This window comes from Phyllobates terribilis, unplaced genomic scaffold (assembly GCF_046119375.1).
Source record: "Phyllobates terribilis strain yellow unplaced genomic scaffold, ASM4611937v1 Scaffold_11__3_contigs__length_659146591, whole genome shotgun sequence".
NCBI lineage: Eukaryota > Metazoa > Chordata > Amphibia > Anura > Dendrobatidae > Phyllobates > Phyllobates terribilis.
Window position 1 is genome coordinate 111,478,631 of NW_027362771.1, and position 26,694 is coordinate 111,505,324.

At 42.6% G+C, this 26,694-nt stretch overlaps 1 protein-coding gene across 2 annotated transcripts in view; it reads right to left on the bottom strand.

Annotated features, from left to right (window-relative positions):
* GNPTAB (N-acetylglucosamine-1-phosphate transferase subunits alpha and beta) overlaps positions 1-26,694 on the bottom strand; it is a 107,908-nt gene that overhangs the window by 39,536 nt on the left and 41,678 nt on the right. For both annotated transcript variants that reach the window (XM_073651513.1, XM_073651514.1), the window contains exons 7-8: positions 19,786-19,920; positions 6,925-7,086 (exon numbers count right to left, since the gene is read on the bottom strand). In XM_073651513.1, the coding sequence (XP_073507614.1) occupies positions 6,925-7,086; positions 19,786-19,920 (297 nt within the window). The remainder of the gene's footprint in view (positions 1-6,924; positions 7,087-19,785; positions 19,921-26,694) is intronic.

Here is a 26,694-nt window from a genome sequence, read left to right on the forward strand (position 1 = left end):
GCATGCTGTGCAGGCAAATGACATCACCGCTTGAGCAGGAGAATTCTCCCACGCTGGGATGGCATTGAGATGGCAGGCTGGATGGTAGCAGAACGCTGCCATCCAGCATGCCATCCTTCAGAGACACTGAGGAGCGAAGGCATGCTTGTGCTCTGCAGTGTCTCTGAAGGATGACAAGCTGGATGGCAGCGTTCTGCTACCATCCAGCCTGCCATCTCAATGCCGTCCCAGCGTGGGAGAATTCTCCTGCTCAAGCGGTGACGTCATTTGCCGGCACCGCATGAGCAGGAGAATTCTCCCACGCTGTCAGTGACGTGCATGAGGTGAGCTGAGTTCATTGGACATGAACTCGGCTCATCTGGATGCCGTCACAGCCAGACACTGAGGAGCTTCACTGAGGAGCTTCTCAGTGTCTGCGGCATGGCAAGCTGGATGGCAGCGTTCTGCTGCCATCCAGCCTGTCATGTCAATGTAGCAGAGCTGAAGCCGTCCTGGGAACCATGGAAAGGTAAGGATGAGGTTGGTTTATTATTTTACTTTTATTGCAGGAGATCGTTGGCTTCAGCTGGAATGGGCGTGACGGTAAGTAGAGTTTAAATTAGAACATTAAAGAATTGTGTCTATTTCAATTAAAGGACTTTATTCTGTGCGTTTGTGTTTTTTTTTTAACTTTCACTATGGGGTCAGTAATGGGGGTGTCTTATAGACGCCTCTCCATTACTAACCTGGGCTTGATGTCAGCTGGCATTATAAGCTGACATCAACCCCAACCCTAAAACCCCACTGCCACCGCTACAGGGCAGTGGGAAGAGCAAGGCTAAGTGCCAGAATTGGCGCATCCTATGGATGCGCCATTTCTGAGGTGGCTGACGGCTGGTGTTTCTAGCCTGGGAGGGGGCCAATATTCATGGCACCCTTCCTGGGCTATTAATATCAGCCCCCAGCTGTCTGCCTAGCCTTTGCTAGCTATTAAAATAGGGGGGACCCCACGTAATTTTTTTTGGGTCCCCCATTTTAATAGCTAGTAAAGGCTAGGTATTCAGCTGGGGGCTGATATTAGTAGCCTGGGAAGCTCCGTGGGTATTACCCCCTTCCCAGGCTTCAAACATCTGCCCCAGCCGTCTGCTTAACCTCCACTAGAGACTAAAATTACGGGGAAGCCCATGCCAATTTTTTTTTTTAATAAATCCTTTATTTTAACACTAAATGACAAGTACAGTAACCAACACTGTCACTGTACTTATTATATATGTGACTGACATGTTTCTATCTATCTAATCTATGCGTGATACTCTATTCTTTCTGTTGTAAATTGTCGGGTACTGGTGTTTACCACTGCTGAATTGCCGGTTTTTCATGTTTCACTGTGAGCACTGTTCCCATCGATTTGGGCAATCACTGTAATGCCACAACCACCATGGCTGTGACATTACAGTGAGTGGCAGACAATCCCTGCATGATTGGTGCTCTAAATAGCACCAAACATGCAGGACAGAGACCCGAGCTCCCGCCCGAGCATCTCGAAAGTACTCGGCGAGCTCCGAGCATCTCGAGTAGTGAGATGCTCGGGCGAGTACCGAGCAGTGGCGAGCATGCTCGCTCATCACTAATAGTGAATCAAAAATACTATACTACATTTCTAATTGGAGGTATTTGCTAATATTATTATACCTACTACATATTGGGATAGGATCTTGGAGATGGGAATACCCCTTTAAAGATATTTGCCTTTGACAGTATTTAAAGGACATAGAGACATTTCATTCCTAGCAATATCTAGGTACGGTTTCACTCTTCAATAATTATATCAGGTAACAATCATCTTATAGGTAGTCTTACATTTATAATTATCCTCCATACAAAATAAGCGTAAAATTCTGAAAACCCAAACATACAGATAAGTAAAGATCGGTACATAGCTGCTTGGGTGTAGCTGTGGACGTATAGTTAAATCCTAATGCCCAAAACGGATAGATATCCCAATTTTCAAACTGGAAGGTGTCAAACAGCTCCCATCACACAAAATTAAAATTATGGGATCTTATTCCCCAGTTTCACGACAAAGGTAGCCATACATCCAAAGTTTCCTCAGTTTTGTGGTAGCAGCATTTATACTCAAAAATCTATATTAGTTTAAATATATATTAATTAATTTGTTTTTAAGAGTAACCTGTAAGCTCTTTGAGCATGTTCTTGTTTGGCCATTAGCATGATATATAGATAGATATAGATAGACCAAAAGTTTGGACACACCTTCTCATTTAAAGATTTTTCTTTATTTTCATGACTATGAAAATTGTACATTCATACTGAAGGCATCAAAACTATGAATTAACACATGTGGAAATATATACTTAACAAAAAAGTGTGAAACACCTGAAAATATGTCTTATATTCTAGGTTCTTCAAAGTAGCCACCTTTTGCTTTGATGACTGCTTTGCACACTCTTGGCATTCTCTTGATGAGCTTCAAGAGGTAGTCACCGGAAATGGTTTTCACTTCACAGGTGTGCCCTGTCAGGTTTAATAAGTGGGATTTCTTGCCTTATAAATGGGGTTGGGACTATCAGTTGTGTTGTGCAGAAGTCTGGTGGATACACAGCTGATAGTCCTACTGAATAGACTGTTAGAATTTGTATTATGGCAAGAAAAAAGCAGCTAAGTAAAGAAAAACGAGTGGCCATCATTACTTTAAGAAATGAAGGTCAGTCAGTGCGAAAAATTGGGCAAGCTTTGAAAGTGTCCCCAAGTGTAGTTGCAAAAACCATCAAGCGCTACAAAGAAACTGGCTTACATGAGGACCGCCCCAGGAAAGGAAGACCAAGAGTCACCTCTGCTTCTGAGGATAAGTTTATCCGAGTCACCAGCCTCAGAAATCGCAGGTTAACAGCAGTTCAGATTAGAGACCAGGTCAATGCCACACAGAGTTCTAGCAGCAGACACATTTCTACAACAACTGTTAAGAGGAGACTTTGTGCAGCAAGCCTTCATCGTAAAATAGCTGCTAGGAAACCACTGCTAAGGACAGGCAACAAGCAGAAGAGACTTGTTTGTGCTAAAGAACACAAGGAATGGACATTAGACCAGTGGAAATCTGTGCTTTGGTCTGATGAGTCCAAATTTGAGATCTTTGGTTCCAACCACCGTGTCTTTGTGCGAAGCAGAAAAGGTGAACGGATGGACTCTACATGCCTGGTTCCCACCATGAAGCATGGAGGAGGAGGTGTGATGGTGTGGGGGTGCTTTGCTGGTGACACTGTTGGGGATTTATTCAAAATTGAAGGCATACTGAACCAGCATGGCTACTACAGCATCTTTCAGCGGCATGCTATTCCATCCGGTTTGCGTTTAGTTGGACCATCATTTATTTTTCAACAGGACAATGACCCCAAACACACCTCCAGGCTGTGTAAGGGCTATTTGACCAAGAAGGAGAGTGATGGGGTGCTGCGCCAGATGACCTGGTCTCCACAGTCACCAGACCTGAACCCAATCGAGATGGTTTGGGGTGAGCAGGACCGCAGAGTGAAGGCAAAAGGGCCAACAAGTGCTAAGCATCTCTGGAAACTCCTTCAACAATCTTGAAGGAGTTCCCAGAGACGCTTAGTAGTGTTGAGCGAGTATGTTCTGTTAACCCTTTCGCAGAGTATGCTCGGGCGAGCACCGAGTAGTTACAGTTGCTCAGTGTTATGTTTAAATCACTCCCGCGTGCATGATTTGCGACTGATTGACAGCTTTAATACACGTGAGGAATGATTGACAGCTTTATTACATTTGAGGAATGCAAAAGAAACAAACAGTCGCAAATCATGCACACGTGAGTGATTTAAACATAACACCGAGCAGCTGTAACTACTTGGTGCTCGCCCGAGCATACTCGGCGAAAGGGTTAACAGAACATACTCGCTCAACACTAATGCTTAGCACTTGTTGGCCCTTTTGTCTTTACTCTGCGGTCCAGCTCACCCCAAACCATCTCGATTGGGTTCAGGTCTGGTGACTGTGGAGGCCAGGTCATCTGGCGTAGCACCCCATCACTCTCCTTCTTGGTCAAATAGCCCTTACACAGCATGGAGGTGTGTTTGGGGTCATTGAAAAATAAATGATGGTCCAACTAAATGCAAACCGGATGGAATAGCATGCCGCTGCAAGATGCTGTGGTAGCCATGCTGGTTCAGTGTGCCTTCAATTTTGAATAAATCCCCAACAGTGTCACCAGCAAAGCACCCCCACACCATCACACCTCCTCCTCCATGCTTCACGGTGGGAACCAGGCATGTAGAGTCCATCCGTTCACCTTTTCTGCGTCGCACAAAGACACGGTGGTTAGAATCAAAGATCTCAAATTTGGACTCATCAGACCAAAGCACAGATTTCCACTGGTCTAATGTCCATTCCTTGTGTTCTTTAGCCCAAACAAGTCTCTTATGCTTCTTGCCTGTCCTTAGCAGTGGTTTCCTAGCAGCTATTTTACGATGAAGGCCTGCTGCACAAAGTCTCCTCTTAACAGTTGTTGAAGAGATGTGTCTGCTGCTAGAACTCTGTGTGGCATTGATCTGGTCTCTAATCTGAGCTGCTGTTAACCTGCGATTTCTGAGGCTGGTGAGTCGGATAAACTTATCCTCAGAAGCAGAGGTGACTCTTGGTCTTCCTTTCCTGGGGCGGTCCTCATGTGAGCCAGTTTCTTTGTAGCGCTTGATGGTTTTTGCAACTGCACTTGGGGACACTTTCAAAGTTTGCCCAATTTTTCACACTGACTGACCTTCATTTCTTAAAGTAATGATGGCCACTCGTTTTTCTTTACTTAGCTGCTTTTTTCTTGCCATAATACAAATTCTAACAGTCTATTCAGTAGGACTATCAGCTGTGTATCCACCAGACTTCTGTACAACACAACTGATGGTCCCAACCCCATTTATAAGGCAAGAAATCCCACTTATTAAACCTGACAGGGCACACCTGTAAAGTGAAAACCATTTCTGGTGACTACCTGTTGAAGCTCATCAAGAGAATGCCAAGAGTGTGCAAAGCAGTCATCAAAGCAAAAGGTGGCTACTTTGAAGAACCTAGAATATAAGACATATTTTCAGTTGTTTCACACTTTTTTGTTAAGTATATAATTCCACATGTGTTAATTCATAGTTTTGATGCCTTCAGTGTGAATGTACAATTTTCATAGTCATGAAAATACAGAAAAATCTTTAAATGAGAAGGTGTGTCCAAACTTTTGGTCTGCACTGTATATATATATATATATATATATATATATATATATATATATATATATATATATATATATATATATATATATATATATATATATATATATATATATATATATTATTATATATATATTAGCAAACTCTGGCCCATGGGCCCAGTCTGCCCACAGGGTGATTATATTTAGCCAGCGGCACCAGAACCACCCCCCCTATGTGGGGCCCATTATTCTGTATGGAGGACTGCATGGGGTCCATTTTACTGTATACTGGTTAGCCCTCAACTTTGTCCAAATTTTTCATTTTGGCCCTCTGTGTGTTTGAGTTTGACAACCCTGATTTAAGTAGTCAAGAAGCAATATGTTATATGGGAGTTATAGAAGCAGAGTAGCTCAGCTCACAAGGCTATTTCTGGAGCGATGACCAGTGGTTTGTCTATGAAAGGTTGACATAGGAATTACCCTTTAAAATCATTAAGGAAATATGTTGAATGCCATTTCACGACCATGAAACTGTCTTGTGTAGACCCAACAATATGGGAGTAGTTCTGTTGAATTACATATGAAGTGAGTGTTCACAGACTGGATTTTTTGCTACACTCTTTCTTATATTGTGAGTTCATTTGCTCACTCTTTCTTATATTGTGAGTTCATTTGCTCACTCTTTCTTATATTGTGAGTTCATTTGCTCACTCTTTCTTATATTGTGAGTTCATTTGCTCACTCTTTCTTATATTGTGAGTTCATTTGCTCACTCTTTCTTATATTGTGAGTTCATTTGCTACACTCTTTCTTATATTGTGAGTTCATTTGCTACACTCTTTCTTATATTGTGAGTTCATTTGCTCACTCTTTCTTATATTGTGAGTTCATTTGCTCACTCTTTCTTATATTGTGAGTTCATTTGCTCACTCTTTCTTATATTGTGAGTTCATTTGCTCACTCTTTCTTATATTGTGAGTTCATTTGCTTCACTCTTTCTTATATTGTGAGTTCATTTGCTCACTCTTTCTTATATTGTGAGTTCATTTGCTCACTCTTTCTTATATTGTGAGTTCATTTGCTCACTCTTTCTTATATTGTGAGTTCATTTGCTCACTCTTTCTTATATTGTGAGTTCATTTGCTTCACTCTTTCTTATATTGTGAGTTCATTTGCTCACTTTCTTATATTGTGAGTTCATTTGCTCACTCTTTCTTATATTGTGAGTTCATTTGCTCACTCTTTCTTATATTGTGAGTTCATTTGCTCACTCTTTCTTATATTGTGAGTTCATTTGCTCACTCTTTCTTATATTGTGAGTTCATTTGCTCACTCTTTCTTATATTGTGAGTTCATTTGCTCACTCTTTCTTATATTGTGAGTTCATTTGCTCTCTCTTTCTTATATTGTGAGTTCATTTGCTCTCTCTTTCTGAGGCTCCCTGCAGCATTTCTATGTTAAATGACTTGATGACTGCTCATATGACTCTTTATTTATGAACATTTCAGTTGGGCTTAGCAAAGCGTACAAGGTACACTGCCCTATCAATCTTCTACCAACAGCTGGCTGACTTTGCCAGGCATGAAAATTTAGCTGCAACTTTTGAGCCCCAATTATATTCCAGGTAGTTGTCAATTAACAGATGATGTTACTTAGAATTCAGACATGTAGACTTCTAAATTCCCAGCCTGGAAACCCTAGGAAGAAGTTGGTCAATTGCATACCTGACTGATAGCACTAAGGTCCCAGAGCAAGTAAGCCGGACTCAATGTCAATTCTTTTCCTTCTATGGTCATGTTTTTCTTTGCTTGTATGTTGAGTTCCTGGAAATCTTTGGGATTGTTCAGCTGTAAAAGTGCGACACTTGCTTCAGAGTATAGTTGTATCTGCAGAAAAGATTTGGCAACGGAGAAATTAGTTGTAGGGAAAATTTGCACCTTTATTACAGGGGAATAATTATGGAAAAGGGGAGCACAGAGGAATAGAGAAAAACTGTTCCAGAATCATTGTAGCAGCACCAATTGGAGGAGGTACTCTGTTTAAACTAAAAAAAAAAACAGTGAAAGGTCCTCTTTAATGTATGCCACACAGGGGCATTAAATGAGTTTTATGATCATATACTTTTATGATATGCTACATCCATGGATTCATGTGAACAGCAGGTTGATGTCACATACATATAGATATTGGTGGAGATGGTTGACAAGTCATAAAAGTATATGTCCGGGAAAACGCCTTTAAAAGGTAGAGCTGTGTGCGTCTGTGATTGCAGACTAGACAAATAAAACATGTGGGCAGTTTATTCTTTAACATTTTTGAATACAGCACTGCAGAACTCAATAAAGAGGGGAACCGGAGCGGTAAGTACAATATCACAAGGGATACAATATACATAAAACTAACACATGAAAGTCTAGCAAGGGTGAAACATTAAGACGACAAAAGAGTGATGGGTGACATATCATGCCCCCGTAAACACTGATCCCCAGATAAAGCCAGGACCCTTTGAGAAAGGACTCACTGGGAACAGTAAGGGTAGGGAAGGGTAAACATTTCAGAAATTTGCTCTCCCCTTTTGATCTAGATAGAAAACAAGACCAATCTGTAACTAAAAGGAAAATTTTGTCACGTGTGGATCAGACTGGTCAACATTCAGGAAAATAATTTTACGATTTTAGACAAGTATTTTCTTCTTTAAAAAAAAAAAAAGCATGCAAGCCATTTTTGATGTCGCACAAAAGCTTTGTAAAGTGTTAGTATTATGTCCTCATGAGTCCACTCCAAAAACATACTGATAGGGAATCTAGATTGTGAGTGCCAATGGGGACAGTGATGATAATGTCTGTAAAGCGATGTGGAATCAATGGCGCTATATAAATGAGTAAAATAAATAAAACAAATAAATAACTCTTAATACATGATAATATTCTGCTGGCCATTGATGCTGCTGATTTCTATCACATGCTTTTTGATTTGAAAGGTCAGATCATCCACGTGCCATAGATCCACTACTTTCTGAGGCCAAAGTATCTGGGAAACACAGTCATTTCTTACTCCTTCCTCAAGCTTCCACGTAATGCTACCTTCCGACAGACAGTATAAGAGGTTCATTTGGAAGAGAAGTAACTCACGACTGCAAGATCACACTAAACACTAAGAAGAAAATTCATCAGGAGCGACATTTCTGAAGTTACTGTAGTTTGGCTTGTGACTGTGTTGTCATTATTTAGGCCACATATAAAAAGTGTAGAAGAGTACTTGATAAGTCTGGAGTATTTTTGGATATAAAACTCCTCTCCAGAGTTGTTTTTTCACTTTTTATACAGTCTACCCTACTAGAGAGCATTTGCGACTTTCTAAAAAAAAAAAAAAAAGTTATAATTCATAAATCTAGTTTAACCCTATGTGCATAGCTAACTACACCCATGTTTTAAAAATGGTGAGAACGGAGTAAATAGCATTAAGTCCTATATGTTTCAGCAAAAATGGCATGTGGCAAAGTTTGTGACAATCTGTCAACAAAAAAAATGAAAAAGCTTAAATTAATTTTCCACAAAGTATATGAGCTATAACCAAGAAGACACATTTGTCTGCATTGGAGCTGCATACACAAAGAAGTAGGCTATCTGAAATCAATAATAATTTCAACGTTTCTTATTTTTCAAGAACTGGACCCATAAAAATGGTTGTAAAAGTGTCCATATCCTCGAAAACCTTACATACGTTAGACTGTTGTTGGCCGATCAGAGTGGTAGGATTTTTCCTGTTCAGTTCTGTGAAATTCTGATTCCATGATCCAAACCACGCTGCTGCCAACAAAAGCCAAGCTATTAAGACTTTTCAGATTAAAAAAAAAAATAAAGCTATAAAAAGAGCAGCATTGTGACTGTCATCTGACACCGAGAGAGTTTCTTATTCTGTTGTAGGGCAGGGAAAAGAGGCATCCAAAACCCTTCTAAAAACAGCTTAGCAGACAATACGTGGGCCAGCAGCTGACCCTGGTGTAATATTCCCGTTATCTGGCACGGACGCTTCTGCTATCCAGGAAGAGCGACTGGGCAGGCAACGACTTGACAAGAGCAGATTGCATTTCATGGTAATACTCAGCTATAGTGGGAGAAAGATCTGCAAAGCACACAAATATAGCAGCGGACCATCCTTGTGCATCTGCTTTTTCATGAACTAATATTACAGAATTTGCATTTGGTGTTGATAAGTGTGCCTCAAAGATGGTCAACTACGTTGTTGTCTATGGGCACATTCTCTACTGATACGGCATTAATGCATGAAGGTGCAGCAGCATGTTACACAACATGGACATGAAAACCTGTTCATCCACCATTTTGATAAGATCCTCCTGCCTACAAAAAGGCACTGACGGTAAACTAAAAACATATCTAAATCAAATATCACAATACACACGCTTACATTAAAGAGGTTGTCCAGTACTTTAATAGTGATGGCCTATCCTGAGTCAGACAACCGGATATATCGGAGCGAGATCAGAATGCAATGCATTGACTAGCCGGCAGCTCTCCCGACCCGAGAATGACAGCCTCATGTATCAAGCTCACCAGGCACACCCACCGATCAGCTGTTCCTCCGCCAGCGGCTGTTGTGGAGCAGGAAACCACAGCTCCATCAATTGCGTAGTGGCCATAACAGATCCAACCTTATTCATTTCAATAGGGGCGATACCTGAAAAAATAGCTGATCCAAGGGGGTGCCTGGTGTCGCACCCCCACTGATCAGGTATTGATGATCTATTCTAAGAATAGGCCATCAATATTAAATTACCAGACACCTTTAATAAGCAGATCTCACCAATCCTGACAAGGCTGGTGTACTTAACTTGAAAATCCATGCAGAATGTTGTATAATGCTGAATGAAAATGTAACTCAATCTCTTCCTATCTAATCTTCTAGAAAGCTGTTCCTTGCTGAGATCCTATTATTGTTTAGTACAAGCTATCAGTCAGGAGGATGGGTGGGTGAGTGGAGATTTAATAAGCAGACTGATTAGCTATTCCATTCCAGCTGGACTCATGCAAATTGTCTCTTCAGTGTGGAAGAGGACTAGAACTCTAGTGCCACCTACGGGAAGAAGGTGGCACTTGAGTTCTAGTCCTCTTCCTCTCTGAAGAGACAATTTGCATATTTCCCAGAGGAGCATTGCTTTAAAAGTCTCCTCACCGTGACATGCTTAACATGTTGCTCTCCACAAGGAGAAATGTTACCCCTTAGATACCAGCTAGACTCATAAAATGCTCATTTTAATATCGGGATTAGACAACAATTCTGACTTGGATTTTCAAAATAAATACACCAGTATCATCAAGGCTAAGTGATCAATCAATATAAGCAGTTTATTTAGTGAAATCTGGTGACAGAGCTACTTTAAATCCAAAGTCCATAATTTCTAAGTGTTAGGACTAGAATTATTTCACAGCCCTGATCACTAAACCTCCAACAGAATAAATCTATAGCGTCCGTTTAAAGTGGTTTCACAGAATATAATATAACAGCATATGACTGAAAATATAAGTTTTATTTTTTCAAATATTTTGGTCTTTTCAATTTTTGCGTAGGGATCACTCAGCAGACAGCGCGTACAAAAGAGATGGCAATACTTCTAATGGGAAAAAACCAAACACTATAGAATGTAACAGATTCTTACAGCAAAGCGTATTTAAGTTGGGTCTAACTCATGGAATAAAGCCCAATTAGATTAAAACTATTCATAATAAACTGAATGATACACCTAGATAAATGTTTTAATAGGTTCTGCCATTACAAGAGTATTGCAGCCGTACTGCAGGTGATAAACCACAGGATGGATTAAAGAGGTTGTCCACTACTAGGACAACCCCTTCTTGACCTATATGTTTAGCTAGACATTTCAGTTCTCAATTTTTTTGTTTAATCTTCAAATCACTTGCAGAAGCCATTTTGTGGGTAGTAGCAAAATATATATACATAGGTAAAGGGCCCCACCTAGTGCCCAAACCAAGCATAAGCAATGTAACACATCAGAAATAGTGTCTCAGGTCACCTATTCAGCATCTCGGCCCATTGACGGTGCAGCTGTTGGGGGGGCTTTCAGCCACTAAAACATTTCAGGCAACCAGTGAATGTCTGTAGCCGAGAAAATGGTGTTTTCTCTGACATTGGGATATTTCAATTCAAGAACAAGAGCAGTCTATTGGAGTTAATGTGAGAAGGGTGGGGGCAGGGCTCCCATCCATTTCTCCGCACGATGTAATTGGAACCTTTCAGCCGATTCTTCCTCCTCAAACCACAGATAGCAGGAATCAGAACCAGGCTGTACGATTGCAGTTAGGTATATTTTTCTCTGAAACACTCAGTAATACAAGGAAACTATAGTTTAAAGGGAACCTGACAGGTGATACTTAGGCTGTGTTGTTTTTTTCACGGTTCTTTTGTCTCTTTATGCATGTACATAAAGTTCAGCGGAAAAAAAAAAATCATTCTATTTTATCAGGTTTTGGCACAAAAAAAAAACGCTGAAAAAACTGACACCTGTGATTTTGGTGCGTTTTTTCACCACCCATTACTTCCAATGGGTGAAAAATGCTGAAAGAAGTGACATGCTCTATTCTGCAAAAAAACATGCAAAGCACAAAATACTGATGAAACAAAGACAAAGGTGTGTGCGTGTAAAAAAATATATATATTTCAGCTCACCTGGTGTGTGCATGGTATTTCTGGAATCTCAGACTTTGCGGGTAGTGTAAAAGCAGCAGAAAATTAGCATAAAAAAAAAAAAGCATCAAAAATCGCTGAAAAAATGCAATGTGTGAGCATAGAAATACTGCCCAAACTGTGGGCAGCATGTACCAGGCACTGGCTGTACGATTACATCCATGTATGACGCTGCGGCGTTTGTGCCGGTGACTGGTTGTACATGCGGGTCCCCAGCGGCTTCTCTCCACATGCTGACAGTGATTGATAATCTAGGGACCATAGCCAGGAGAAGAGGCTAGTCCGGTGCTGCCCCCATATGGCTTCTCCCCGCACTGCTCTAGAAGATTTACAGGTGTATATGCCAACGTATTTCAGGCAGAAAAAGGTGGTTTGAGCGCACGAATCTGCTGACAGGTCCATTTTTCACCTGCATCCAGCTCAAATGTTGGCATGGAATCCAGCGTCTGAATCTCCTGGTAAGAAGCAGATAATTCTCAGGACCTATACATTTCTGCAGCAATTTTTTTTATAATATGCTCTGGTTGATAAAGGCTAGTCCCAACATGAGGTCTACATAGACTAATAGTGCACATGGAAATGAGAAACCATTAAAGGGAACCTGTCATGACGAAAATGGTGTTTGATCAACCGGCAGGATGTTGTAGAGCAGGAGGCGCTGATCAGAAATATATACATTTATGTGGGAAAAGATTCAGTAAAACTAGCATTTTATTCATTGAGTCACATTCATGAGTCCAGTGGGTGGTCCTATTCAGTGGATGACACTGTATGGCTAGTTTTAAACAACTTTCGGTCTAAGGGCTGTCTGTGAAAAAAAACTGACAGCACTTGGACCAATGTTATTCAATAGGTCTGTTCAGATGAGCATATTTTTTATAAGGCTAAAATGTCCACTTGAAAAAAAATTGCAGCATGCATTATTAGTCTCTTCCATATTCCGGATGACACTCACCTATTCAAGTCTATGGGTTAACAAAAAGAGAGGCTAACATACAGAGGAACCACACAGCATCCAATTATTTTTATTTACGGAAATATTGTATTAACATAACAAACTGGTTTTTGGTCTTGTAAATGACAAGACAGATAAAAAATTTGGATGAAAATCAGACAATTCTTTTATACGCTACTGTGAACTCAGCCTATGGAGGTGCATGCAGAGTTAGCTGTCAATCACTAATAGGACTGCACAATGGACTCATTCATACAAACACCAGGGATTTCAATTAAAAAATACAACTTAAACTGAATCTTTTTCCACAATCCTATATATTCTTCTAAACCAATAATGGACTCATCCAAAAAATTTACTTGAGAAAATAATGCTATAGAAAAAACTGCAAAAATTATTTTATTAATCACAATTAATTATAAAAATACAAAAATTTTGAAGAAAAAAAGCTTTAAAACACCCCATTTTAACATGGCATCATGATTGTTTGGTCCCTATACAGCATGTAAGTTTTTGGCAGCACATCCCCTGTTTATACAAAGATGTGCTGCATACAACAATAATTATAGGTCCACATGAATTATCCATCAGCCGACGAACATTTGTCAGCTGATAAGTTACATGTTTGCATGGGCCAATAATTAGGAGGGGGCATTCTTATGAATGCTTGTTGGGCTTATTGTGAAAGGGTCTCAACCTAGAAGAAGCTGTTAGACCAACTTACTGAAACCATCCTTTAACTATTGATCAGAGACTATCGGAGGCGGAGTACTTTACATTATACAGCATATCAAACTGGATAAAAGGGATCATGTCAGCAAATTATTTTACTTCTTTACAAGAAAGCTGGGAGATATATTCTGTTAGAACAGCACATTATCACTAGTGAGTTGTGTAAACATATGAAGAGGTTGTTTCCCTATTGAAGGGGTTGTCCACTACTTGGACAGTTCGTTCTTGATCACACCTATTCTCCCTTCTGATGCCGGCGTCATTCTAGCGGTGTCTGCACTGGCTCTCCCAGGGATCGCATGACATTATGTCACGTGATCCCTGCGGATCATCAGCCCTGGCTTCACTCTCCCAGTATCCTGACGAATCGCATACATCCGGAGGAAGTGAGCGTGGCTGCTGCCCTCACTTCCTCCTTATGTATGCGATTTGTCCGTAAGAGAGGAGAGAGAAGGGGCTGCCCATTGGCTGCAGGGATAGCATGACAATGTCAAACGATCCCCAGGTGAGCCAGTGCCGACACCACTGGAATGGTGCTGAATCTACAGATGAGTATGTGTTATTTTACAACGGGGAAACATAGGGATTGAGAAGGTGTTGTCCGAGTAGTGGATAATCCCTTTAAATAATACATGACACAAAACATGACAGCATTTCTGTCATTCATTTTAGCAATCAGTGGTGATATCAGCACAAGGACTGATGGAATAGAGAAGTATAAAATGTCATATGACAATTATTTACAGTATTTTGATTAAAAAAAAAAAAAAGAGAGTAAAATCAAGGGTTTTACAAAAAAAACATCCTTAAAGGGAATGTGCCATCAAAAAAAAATTAAACAATTGAAAAATGTATGTATTAATGTTTTCATTTTTTTAAAATAACTTTTTTAAATTGTGTGAAATATGAAAAATAATTTTAAAAGATTTGATATTTCCAACTTTTAAACATTGTGGGAAACAGCTGCAGAAATTTAGAAAAAAATCTAGTGTACTGCTTACTCATATTACGACTGCAGTCAAAGAGGACGAGGCCTGCTTGTGTATGATGCCACTGCTTCCCCTCTGGGCGTTTGCAAAAGGATAAGGAAGGATGAGGTTTAGAATCACATAGCAGATCCATTTTGCTGGTGACTGCAAAGTGGTACTCAGATGTGGACAGTGTCACCAAGAACCGCTGGCAGCGCTGATACTGTTAGTTGGCACTGCTCACTGCATCACGCGCTGGAGTCTGATACGCAGAGCGCATCACGCGCTGGAGTCTGATACGCAGAGCGCATCACGCGCTGGAGTCTGATACGCAGAGCGCATCACGCGCTGGAGTCTGATACGCAGAGCGCATCACGCGCTGGAGTCTGATACGCAGAGCGCATCACGCGCTGGAGTCTGATACGCAGAGCGCATCACGCGCTGGAGTCTGATACGCAGAGCGCATCACGCGCTGGAGTCTGATACGCAGAGCGCATCACGCGCTGGAGTCTGATACGCAGAGCGCATCACGCGCTGGAGTCTGATACGCAGAGCGCATCACGCGCTGGAGTCTGATACGCAGAGCGCATCACGCGCTGGAGTCTGATACGCAGAGCGCATCACGCGCTGGAGTCTGATACGCAGAGCGCATCACGCGCTGGAGTCTGATACGCAGAGCGCATCACGCGCTGGAGTCTGATACGCAGAGCGCATCACGCGCTGGAGTCTGATACGCAGAGCGCATCACGCGCTGGAGTCTGATACGCAGAGCGCATCACGCGCTGGAGTCTGATACGCAGAGCGCATCACGCGCTGGAGTCTGATACGCAGAGCGCATCACGCGCTGGAGTCTGATACGCAGAGCGCATCACGCGCTGGAGTCTGATACGCAGAGCGCATCACGCGCTGGAGTCTGATACGCAGAGCGCATCACGCGCTGGAGTCTGATACGCAGAGCGCATCACGCGCTGGAGTCTGATACGCAGAGCGCATCACGCGCTGGAGTCTGATACGCAGAGCGCATCACGCGCTGGAGTCTGATACGCAGAGCGCATCACGCGCTGGAGTCTGATACGCAGAGCGCATCACGCGCTGGAGTCTGATACGCAGAGCGCATCACGCGCTGGAGTCTGATACGCAGAGCGCATCACGCGCTGGAGTCTGATACGCAGAGCGCATCACGCGCTGGAGTTTGATACAGGGCTCAGTATAGTGTATGACATATAATGGGATTAGCAGGGTATATCACACAGGATGGGATTAGATACGTGGACATTATCACATGCTGGGATTAAATACATGGAGTGCATCACATGATGGGATTAGATACAGGGTTTAGCAGAGTATCACACGATGGGATTAGATGCACGGAGTGCATCACGTGCTGGAATTAGATATGCGTCTCTGCATCACGTGCTTGGATTAGATACGGGGAGTGTATCACAAGCAGGGATCGGATACGCTGCTCTGTGGGCTGTATCACACATGATGGGCATTCGTTACACAGCACTGTGGGCTGTATCACACATGATAGGGATTAGATACGCTGCTCTTCGAGCTGTATTACATAATGATGGGCATTAGATGTGTGGCTCTGTGGGTTGTACGCATGATGGGCAGGGACTATTTCCAGCAGTGAAAACAGCACAGTAGCCTGGCAGTAGTACAGTGTCAGGCTGCCGATCAACGCCCCAATACTCACTGCTCGCTGTATTCCGGACCTCCACTCTTGGCATCTCAGCAGCTCCTGTCACAGCTCACATTAGACACTGCAAGCGGTGACAGGGGAAATTGTAGCTCAGAGTACAGCTTCGGGCTATATCAAAATGGCGCCTGGCTCCCCCCACAGCTGTGACCTGGACAGCCCAGTGGGCATGCCTAGTTCACAGCTGGAGGTAGCTACAGTGTACGAGATGTGGCTGGACACGGAGTGGCTGCTGTATTTGCTGAATGTAAGTGTCATGCGATGTTCAAATTTTTAATTTTTATGCCCTTAAATCAGATAGTTATATCACACAAAACAGATAACATTTACCACTTGTCTACTTACATTTGCTTCATTTTTTAAACAATCTTTCTTTGTTAGGAAGTTAGAAGGGTTAAAAGTTAATCAGCAATTTCTACATTTTCCAACAAAATTTACAAACCCAATTTTTTTTTTTTTTTTTTTTTTTTAGGGACCACATTACATTTGAAGTGACTTTGAGGGGCCTATATGACAGAAAATACCCCAAAGTGATACTATTTTAAAAACTGCACCCCTCAAAGTCGCCAAAACCACAACAAAGAAGTTTATTAACCCTTCAGGTGCTTTATAGGAATTAAAGCAATGTGGAAAGAAAAAAGATGTAAATTTTACCTTTTCACACAAAAAATGTTGATTTAGCCCCAAATTTTGCATTTTCACAAGGGTATCTGAAGAAAAAGGACTGAACAATTTGTTGTGCAATTTCTTCTCAGTACGCAGGTACCCCATATATGGTGGAAAACTACTGTTTGGGCGCATGGAAGGGCTTGGAAGAGAAGGAGCACCATTTGACTTTTGGAACGCAAAATTCTCTGGAATAGATAGACGCCATGTCGTGTTTGCAGAGCCCCTGATGTGTCTAAACCGTGGAAATCCCCTCAAGTGACCCCATTATGAAAACTACACCCCTCAAGGGACTTATCTAGAGGTGTGTGGAGCACCTTGACCCCACAGATGCTTGACAGAATTTTATAACGTTGAGCCATGAAAATTATAAAATTTAATTTTTCAGAAAAAATGTTGGTTTAGCTCCAAATTTTTTCATTTTCACAAGAGTAACAGGAGAAAATGGACAGTATAATTTCTTGTGCGATTTCTCCTGAGTACACCTATACCCATTACGCAGTCTAAAACTACTGCTTGGGCGCATGGCAAAGCTTGAAAGGGAAGGAGCGCTAAATGAATTCTGGAGCTCAAGTTTGGCTGGAATAGATTGCGAGTGCCATCACAAATTTGAAGAGCCCCTGACATGCCAAAACAGCAAAAACCCCACAAGTGACCCCATTTTGAAAATTAAACATCTAGTGGTGTAGTGAGCATTTTTAACCTTCAGGCAATTCACAGAATTATATAATATTAGGCTGAGTAAGTGGAAAATTACCATTTTTTCCACTAAAATTTTGCTTTGGCCCCAAGTTTTTAATTTTCAAAAGGGATAATAGCAGAAAATGATTGGTACTATCTGTTACGCCATTTCTCCTGAGTGCGTCAATACCCAATATGTGGTCAAAAACTACTTTTGAAGCACAGTGCAAAGGTCAGAAGAGCTATACTAGAGTTCAGATTTTGCTGGAATGGTTTGAGGCTGCCATGTCACATTGGCAGAGCCCCTGACGTGCCAGAACAGCGGAAACCTCCATAAGTGACTCATTTTACAAACTACACCTCTCAATTAATTAATCTAAGGGTGCAGTGATCATATTGACACCAAGGGTGTGTCACAGAATGTTATACCATTGAGCAGTGAAGAAAAAATAATTACATTTTTACCACAAAAATTTTGTTTCAGCCCCAAATTTTACATTTTCGCACAGGTAAATTGGTAAAAAAGGCACCAATATTTGTCACACAATTTCTGCTGAACGTGGCAGTACAGTATTTATTAGCTACTTAGTGAGACTCGGGAGGGAAAGAGTTCTATTTGACCCTCGGAGAACAAATTATCGTAGAATAGTTTGCGGACTCCATACAGAGAGCCCTAAGTGCCAGAAAAGCAGAATCCACCCTCAAATGACACCATTTTGGAAATTAAACCCCTCTGGGAATTTATCTAAAAGATGTAGTGACGATTTTGACACCCTGAGTGTTTTCCAGAAACAAGCAACAGTGGACGTTGCTGAGTGAGAATTGCAAGCTGCCATTGTAGTGCCCGTATATTATGCCTAGCTCGTGTTTCTGGAGACATGTACCCATAACTTAGGCGGGTTCTCATCGCAACAGAAATGCCAAAAATGTGAACGCTAAATGTGATTTAGGCAAACCGGGGCTCAGAAGGGTAAGCGTCATTTTGATTTGGGAGTGCAAAATTCGCTGGATTTCTTTTGGGGGGGCGACGAGCCATTTCACTTTTCCCCAGCCTTTGTGCTACCAATTTTCATTGCCATATTTTGAGAGCTATAATTTTTCCATATTTCGTCAGACAGTCTTGTGAGGGCTTGTTTTCTGCAGGACGAGTTGACGTTTTTATTGGTACCATTTTTGGGCACATGACCTTTTTTGATCACTTTCTATTCCGATTTTTGGGAGGCAGAGTGAATAAAAGCTAGCAATTCAGGAATTATTGTTTTGTTGTTTTTTTATGCCGTTCACCATATGGTAAAAGTGATGAGACAGCTTTAGTCTTCATGTCAGTATGATTACAGCGATACCACATTTATATATATTTTTTATGTTCTGCCACTTTTACACAATAAAACCTATTTTATAGAAAAATAATTGTTTTTACATGGTTATATTCTGAGAGCTATAACTTTTATTTCTCCGCTGAAGGCGCTGTATGGTATTTTCTTTTGTGCGAGACAAGATGACGCTTTCAGTGATACCATTTTTATTTACATTTGACTTTTTGCTCGCATTTTATTTCACTTTTTTGGCGGTATGATGAAAAAGCATATTTTTTTGCAATGTTTTTTATTAATTTTTTTCTTTTTACAGAGTTCACTGAAGAGGTTAAATAGTGTGACAGTTTTATAGATTGGGTCGTTCCGGACAAGGCTATACCAAATATGTGTATTTTTTTTTTCTTTCCATAAAATATACCTATTTATTGGTTTAATATTTTTTTTAAAATATTTGATTTGTTTTTATGCAATCTCTCTCTGGGACTTTAACTTTTATTACTCTGATCATGAAGACCTCGGTTTGCTTTGGCAACGATTGGAATGATCGGCGGAACCTCATAATGAAGTCACGGGGGTGGCGATCACATGGGAGAGGAAGCCTCCTCCCTCTCATAGCCTTCTAAATGCTGCGATCGCTAACGATTGCAGCATTTAGGGGGCTAAATGGCTCGGGGCGGTGTGCGCTATAACTTACGCAGAGCTACCGGCAGCGATCATGGAGGTACAGGTCATTTTGCGGGAACCCCTTCCCGACCATGATGTAAACTTATGTCAAAATGTCAAGAAGGGTTAAGTAATAAATGCGAAGTCACACATAATAATTGAATAGGTTTTTTTACCCGTTTAATCTTAGAGGACAGATTTTCTGGTAGTTTTGATTTCAGTTGATTTGTGTCTTTGAACGATGATGAAAATCCGCTAAGGAAAACCAGGTCCTGCATCAGTACCAAACCAGGAGAATCTTTGTCAGTGGTCTGTAAAAAGAAAACAAAATATGTCAACTGGGATACTGCATACATTTATGTACAGTACAGACCAAAAGTTTGGACACACCTTCTCATTTAAAGATTTTTCTGTATTTTCATAACTATGAAAATTGTACATTCACACCGAAGGCATCAAAACTGTGAATTAATACATGTGGAATTATATACTTAACAAAAAAGTGTGAAACAACTGAAAATATGTCTTATATTCTAGGTTCTTCAAAGTAGCCACCTTTTGCTTTGATGACTGCTTTGCACACTCTTGGCATTCTCTTGATGAGCTTCACCAGAAATGGTCTTCCAACAATCTTGAAGGAGTTCCCAGAGATGCTTAGCACTAGAGATGAGCGGTGTTCGACTAGAACTGTTCGCCAATCTCAAATTCGAGCTGTTTTGGGCGGTGTTCGAGTTGTTCGACGAACCCGAACGATTTGCAAAAAATTCGGCTGTTCGAGGTTATGTTCGATAACTGTTCGTGCACCAAAAGCGTGTCCTGCATGTCTGGCGCTATTTAGAGCACCAATCATGCAGGGATTGTCTGCCACTCACTGTAATGCTACAGCCATGGTGGTTGTGGCATTACAGTGATTGCCCAAATCGATGGGAACAGTGCCAACAGTGAAACATGAAAAGCCGGCAATTCAGCAGCGGCATACACCGGTACCCGACAATTTAGAACCGAAAGAATAGAGCTTCACACATAGATTAGATAGATATAAACATGTCAGCCACATATATACGAAGTACAGTGAAAGTGCTGCTTACTGTACTTGTCATTTAGCGTAAAGGATTTATCAAAAAAAATAATAGTGTTTTCATGCACTGTCTCTTTAAAAAAGCCGGCCGGCAATTCAGCAGCGGTACCCGACAATTTATAACAGACAGAATAGAGCTTCACACATAGATTAGATAGATAGAAACATGTCAGTCACATATATATGAAGTACAGTGATAGTGTTGATTACTGTACTTGTCATTTAGTATTAAAATAAAGGATTTATTATTAAAAAAATTGGCGTGGGGTTCCCCTTAATTTTAGTCTCTAGCGGAGGTTAAGCAGACGGCTGGGGCAGATGTTTGAAGCCTGGGAAGGGTGTAATACCCACGGAGCTTCCCAGGCTACTAATATCAGCCCCCAGCTGAATACATAGCCTTTACTAGCTATTAAAATGGGGGACCCCCCCAAAAAAATGACGTGGGGTCCCCCCTAATTTAATAGCTAGCAAAGGCTAGGCAGACAGCTGGGGGCTGATATTAATAGCCCAGGAAGGGAGCCATGAATATTGGCCCCCTCCCAGGCTAGAAACACCAGCCGTCAGCCGCCCCAGAAATGGCGCATTCATAGGATGCGCCAATTCTGGCACTTAGCCTCGCTCTTCCACGCTGCCCTGGTGCGGTGGCAGGGGGTAATAGGGTTGGGGTTGATGTCAGCTTATAATGCCAGCTGACATCAAGCCCAGGTTAGTAATGGAGAGGCGTCTATAAGACACCCCCATTACTAACCCCATAGTCAAAGTTAAAAAAAACACAAACACCCAGAATAAAGTCCTTTAATTGAAATAAAGACACAATTCTTTATTGTTCTAAATTAAACCATACTTACCATCACGCCCATTCCAGCTGAAGCCAACGATCTCCTGCAATAAAAGAAAAATAATAAAGCAACCTCATCCTTACCTTTCCATGGTTCCCACGACAGCTTCAGCTCTGCTACATCGAGATGACAGGCTGGACCGCAGCAGAGCGCTGCCATCCAGCCTGTCATCCCGCAGACACTGAGAAGCGCAGGCTTGCTTGCGCTGCTCAGCGTCTCTCTGTGACGACATCCAGATGAGCCGAGTTCATGTCCAATGAACTCGGCTCACCTCATGCACGTCACTGACAGCGTGGGAAAATTCTCACGCTGAAGCGGTGAATGCAGGAGAATTCTCCCACGCTGAAGCGCTGAGTGCAGGAGAATTTTCCCACGCTGTCAGTGACGTGCATAAGGTGAGCTCATGTCCAATGAACTCAGCTCACCTCCTGCACGTCACTGACAGCGTGGGAGAATTCTCCTGCACTCAGCGCTTCAGTGTGAGAATTCTCCCACGCTGAAGCGCTGAGTGCAGGAGAATTTTCCCACGCTGTCAGTGACGTGCATGAGGTGAGCCGAGTTCATTGGACATTAACTCGGCTCATCTGGATGCCCTCACAGAGAGACACTGTGGAGCGCAAGCAAGCCTGCGCTTCTCAGTGTCTGCGGGATGACAGGCTGGATGGCAGCGTTCTGCTGCGGTCCAGCCTGTCATCTCGATGTAGCAGAGCTGAAGCTGTCATGGGAACCATGGAAAGGTAAGGATGATGTTGCTTTATTATTTTTCTTTTATTTCAGGAGATCGTTGGCTTCAGCTGGAATGGGCGTGATGGTAAGTATGGTTTAATTTAGAACAATAAAGAATTGTGTGTTTATTTCAATTAAAGGACTTTTTTCTGGGTGTTGTGTTTTTTTTAAATACTTTACTAGAAATTCATGGTGGTCATGTCTAATATTGGCGTGACCCCATGAATTTCGGGCTTAGGGCCAGCTGATAATGCCAAGCTGGCCCTAACCCCTTTATTACCCAGTGAGCCACCGCATCAGGGCCCTGGATGAGTTGGGTACAGCGCCAGAAGATGGCGCTTCTATGAACGCGCCATTTTCCGGGGTGGCTGCGGACTGCAATTTGCAGCGGGGGTGGCCCAGAAAGCTTGGGCCTCCCTGCGCTGCGGATTCCAGCCCCCAGCTGCCTAGTTGTACCTGGCTGGACACAAAAACAGGGCGAAGCCCCACGTCAATTTTCTTTAAATTATTTCATGAAATAATTAAGAAAAAAAGGGCTTCCCTATATTGTTGTGTCCGGCCAGGTACAAATAGGCAGCTGGTGGTTGGGGGCAGCCCGTTCCTGCCTGCTGTACCTGGCTGGACACAAATATAGTGCGAAGCCCCACGTCAATTTTTTTTAAATTATTTCATGAATTTCCTGAAATAATTTAAAAAAATTGAAGTGGGGCTTCGCACTATATTTGTGTCCAGCCAGGTACAGCAGGCAGGAACGGGCTGCCCCCAACCACCAGCTGCCTATTTGTACCTGGCCGGACACAACAATATAGGGAAGGCCTTTTTTTCTTAATTATTTCATGAATTTCATGAAATAATTAAAAAAAAAGTACGTGGGGCTTCGCCCTATTTTTGTGTCCAGCCAGGTACAACTAGGCAGCTGGGGGCTGGAATCTGCAGCGCAGGGAGGCCCAAGCTTTCTGGGCCCCCCCCCGCTACAAATTGCAGTCCGCAGCCACCCCGGAAAATGGCGCGTTCATAGAAGCGCCATCTTCTGGCGCTGTACCCAACTCATCCAGGGCCCTGGTGCGGTGGCTCACTGGGTAATAAAGGGGTTAGGGCCAGCTTGGTATTATCAGCTGGCCCCAAGCCCAAAATTCATGGGGTCACGCCAGTATTAGACATGAACGCCATGAATTTCTAGTAAAGTATTTAAAAAAAACACAACACCCAGAATAAAGTCCTTTAATTGAAATAAAGACACAATTCTTTATTGTTCTAAATTAAACCATACTTACCATCACACCCATTCCAGCTGAAGCCAACGATCTCCTGCAATAAAAGAAAAATAATAAACCAACCTCATCCTTACCTTTCCATGGTTCCCACGACAGCTTCAGCTCTGCTACATCGAGATGACTGGCTGGACCGCAGCAGAACGCTGCCATCCAGTCTGTCATCCCGCAGACACTGAGAAGCGCAGGCATACTTCCACTCCTCACTGTCTCGCTGTGACGGCATCCAGATGAGCCGAGGTCATGTCCAATGAACTCGGCTCACCTCATGCACGTCACTGACAGCGTGGGAAAATTCTCACGCTGAAGTGCTGAGTGCAGGAGAATTCTCCCACGCTGTCAGTGATGTGCATGAGGTGAGCTCATGTCCAATGAACTCAGCTCACCTCCTGCACGTCACTGACAGCGTGGGAAAATTCTCCTGCATTCACCGCTTCAGCGTGAGAATTTTCCCACGCTGTCAGTGACGTGCATGAGGTGAGCCGAGTTCATTGGACATGAACTCGGCTCATCTGGATGTCGTCACAGAGAGACGCTGAGCAGCGCAAGCAAGCCTGCGCTTCTCAGTGTCTGCGGGATGACAGGCTGGATGGCAGCGTTCTGCTGCGGTCCAGCCTGTCATCTCGATGTAGCAGAGCTGAAGCTGTCGTGGGAACCATGGAAAGGTAAGGATGAGGTTGCTTTATTATTTTTCTTTTATTGCAGGAGATCGTTGGCTTCAGCTGGAATGGGCGTGATGGTAAGTATGGTTTAATTTAGAACAATAAAGGATTGTGTCTTTATTTCAATTAAAGGACTTTATTCTGGGTGTTTGTGTTTTTTTTAACTTTGACTATGGGGTTAGTAATGGGGGTGTCTTACAGACGCCTCTCCTTTACTAACCTGGGCTTGATGTCAGCTGGCATTATAAGCTGACATCAACCCCAACCCTATTACCCCCTGCCACCGCACCAGGGCAGCGTGGAAGAGCGAGGCTAAGTGCCAGAATTGGCGCATCCTATGAATGCGCCATTTCTGGGGCGGCTGACGGCTGGTGTTTCTAGCCTGGGAGGGGGCCAATATTCATGGCTCCCTTCCTGGGCTATTAATATCAGCCCCCAGCTGTCTGCCTAGCCTTTGCTAGCTATTAAATTAGGGGGGACCCCACGTCATTTTTTTTGGGGGGTCCCCCATTTTAATAGCTAGTAAAGGCTATGTATTCAGCTGGGGGCTGATATTAGTAGCCTGGGAAGCTCCATGGGTTTTACCCCCTTCCCAGGCTTCAAACATCTGCCCCAGCCGTCTGCTTAACCTCCGCTAGAGCCTAAAATTAAGGGGAACCCCACGCCAATTTTTTTAATAATAAATCCTTTATTTTAATACTAAATGACAAGTACAGTAACCAACACTATCACTGTACTTCATATATATGTGACTGACATGTTTCTATCTATCTAATCTATGTGTGATGCTCTATCTTTCTGTTCTAAATTGTCGGGTACCGCTGCTGAATTGCCGGCCGGCTTTTTTAAAGAGACAGTGCATGAAAACACTATTATTTTTTTAAATAAATCCTTTACACTAAATGACAAGTACAGTAAGCAACACTGTCACTGTACTTATTATATATGTGACTGACATGTTTCTATCTATCTAATCTATGTGTGAAGCTCTATTCTTTCTGTTCTAAATTGTCGGGTACAGATGCTGAATTGCCGGCCGGCTTTTTTAAAGAGACGGTGCATGAAAACACTAATATTTTTTTTAATAAATCCTTTACACTAAATGACAAGTGCAGTAACCAACACTGTCACTGTGCTTCTTATATGTGTGACTGACATGTTTCTATCTATCTAATCTATGTGTGAGGCTCTATTCCTTCTTGTCTAAATTGTCGGGTACCGGTGTATGCCGCTGCTGAATTTGCCGGCCGGCTTTTTTAAAGAGAGTGTCTTCTGAGCAGTTTGTCAGCTTTTGGACACCTTTGCAGGTGTTTTCTATGTGTTTCTATTTGCCTGCCATTGGTTTTAACGGTGTTCGACGGTGTTCTAAGGTGTTCGACGAACAGTTCGACGAACAGTTCCTCGAACATCCCGGTGTTCGAGGAACCGAACCGAACCCGAACACTACGGGGGTGGCTCAACACTACTTAGCACTTGTTGGCCCTTTTGCCTTCACTCTGCGGTCCAGCTCACCCCAAACCATCTCGATTGGGTTCAGGTCTGGTGACTGGAGGCCAGGTCATCTGGCGTAGCACCCCATCACTCTCCTTCTTGGTCAAATAGCCCTTACACAGCCTGCAGGTGTGTTTGCGGTCATTGTCCTGTTGAAAAATAAATGATGGTCCAACTAAACGCAAACCGGATGGAATAACATGCCGCTGAAAGATGGTGGTAGCCATGCTGGTTCAGTATGCCTTCAATTTTGAATAAATTCCCATCAGTGTCACCAGCAAAGCACCCCCACACCATCACACCTTCTCCTCCATGCTTCACGGTGGGAATCAGGCATGTAGAGTCCATCCGTTCACCTTTTCTGCGTCGCACAAAGATACGGTGGTTGGAACCAAAGATCTTAAATTTGGACTCATCAGACCAAAGCACAGATTTCCACTGGTCTAATGTCCATTCCTTGTGTTCTTTAGCCCAAACAAGTCTCTTCTGCTTGTTGCCTGTCCTTAGCAGTGGTTTCCTAGCAGCTATTTTACCTTGAAGGCCTGCTGCACAAAGTCTCCTCTTAACAGTTGCTGTAGAGATGTGTCTGCTGCTAGAACTCTGTGTGGCATTGACCTGGTCTCTAATCTGAGCTGCTGTTAACCTGCTATTTCTGAGGCTGGTGACTCGGATAAACTTATCCTCAGAAGCAGAGGTGACTCTTGGTCTTCCTTTCCTGGGGCGGTCCTCATGTGTGCCAGTTTCTTTGTAGCGCTTGATGTTTTTTGCAACTGCACTTGGGGACACTTTCAAAGTTTGCCCAATTTTTCGGACTGACTGACCTTAATTTCTTAAAGTAATGATGGCCACTCGTTTTTCTTTACTTAGCTGCTTTTTTTGCCATAATACAAATTGTAACAGTGTATTCAGTAGGACTATCAGCTGTGTATCCACCAGACTTCTGCAAAAACAACTCTGATGGTCCCAACCCCATTTATAAGGCAAGAAATCCCACTCATTAAACCTGACAGGGCACACC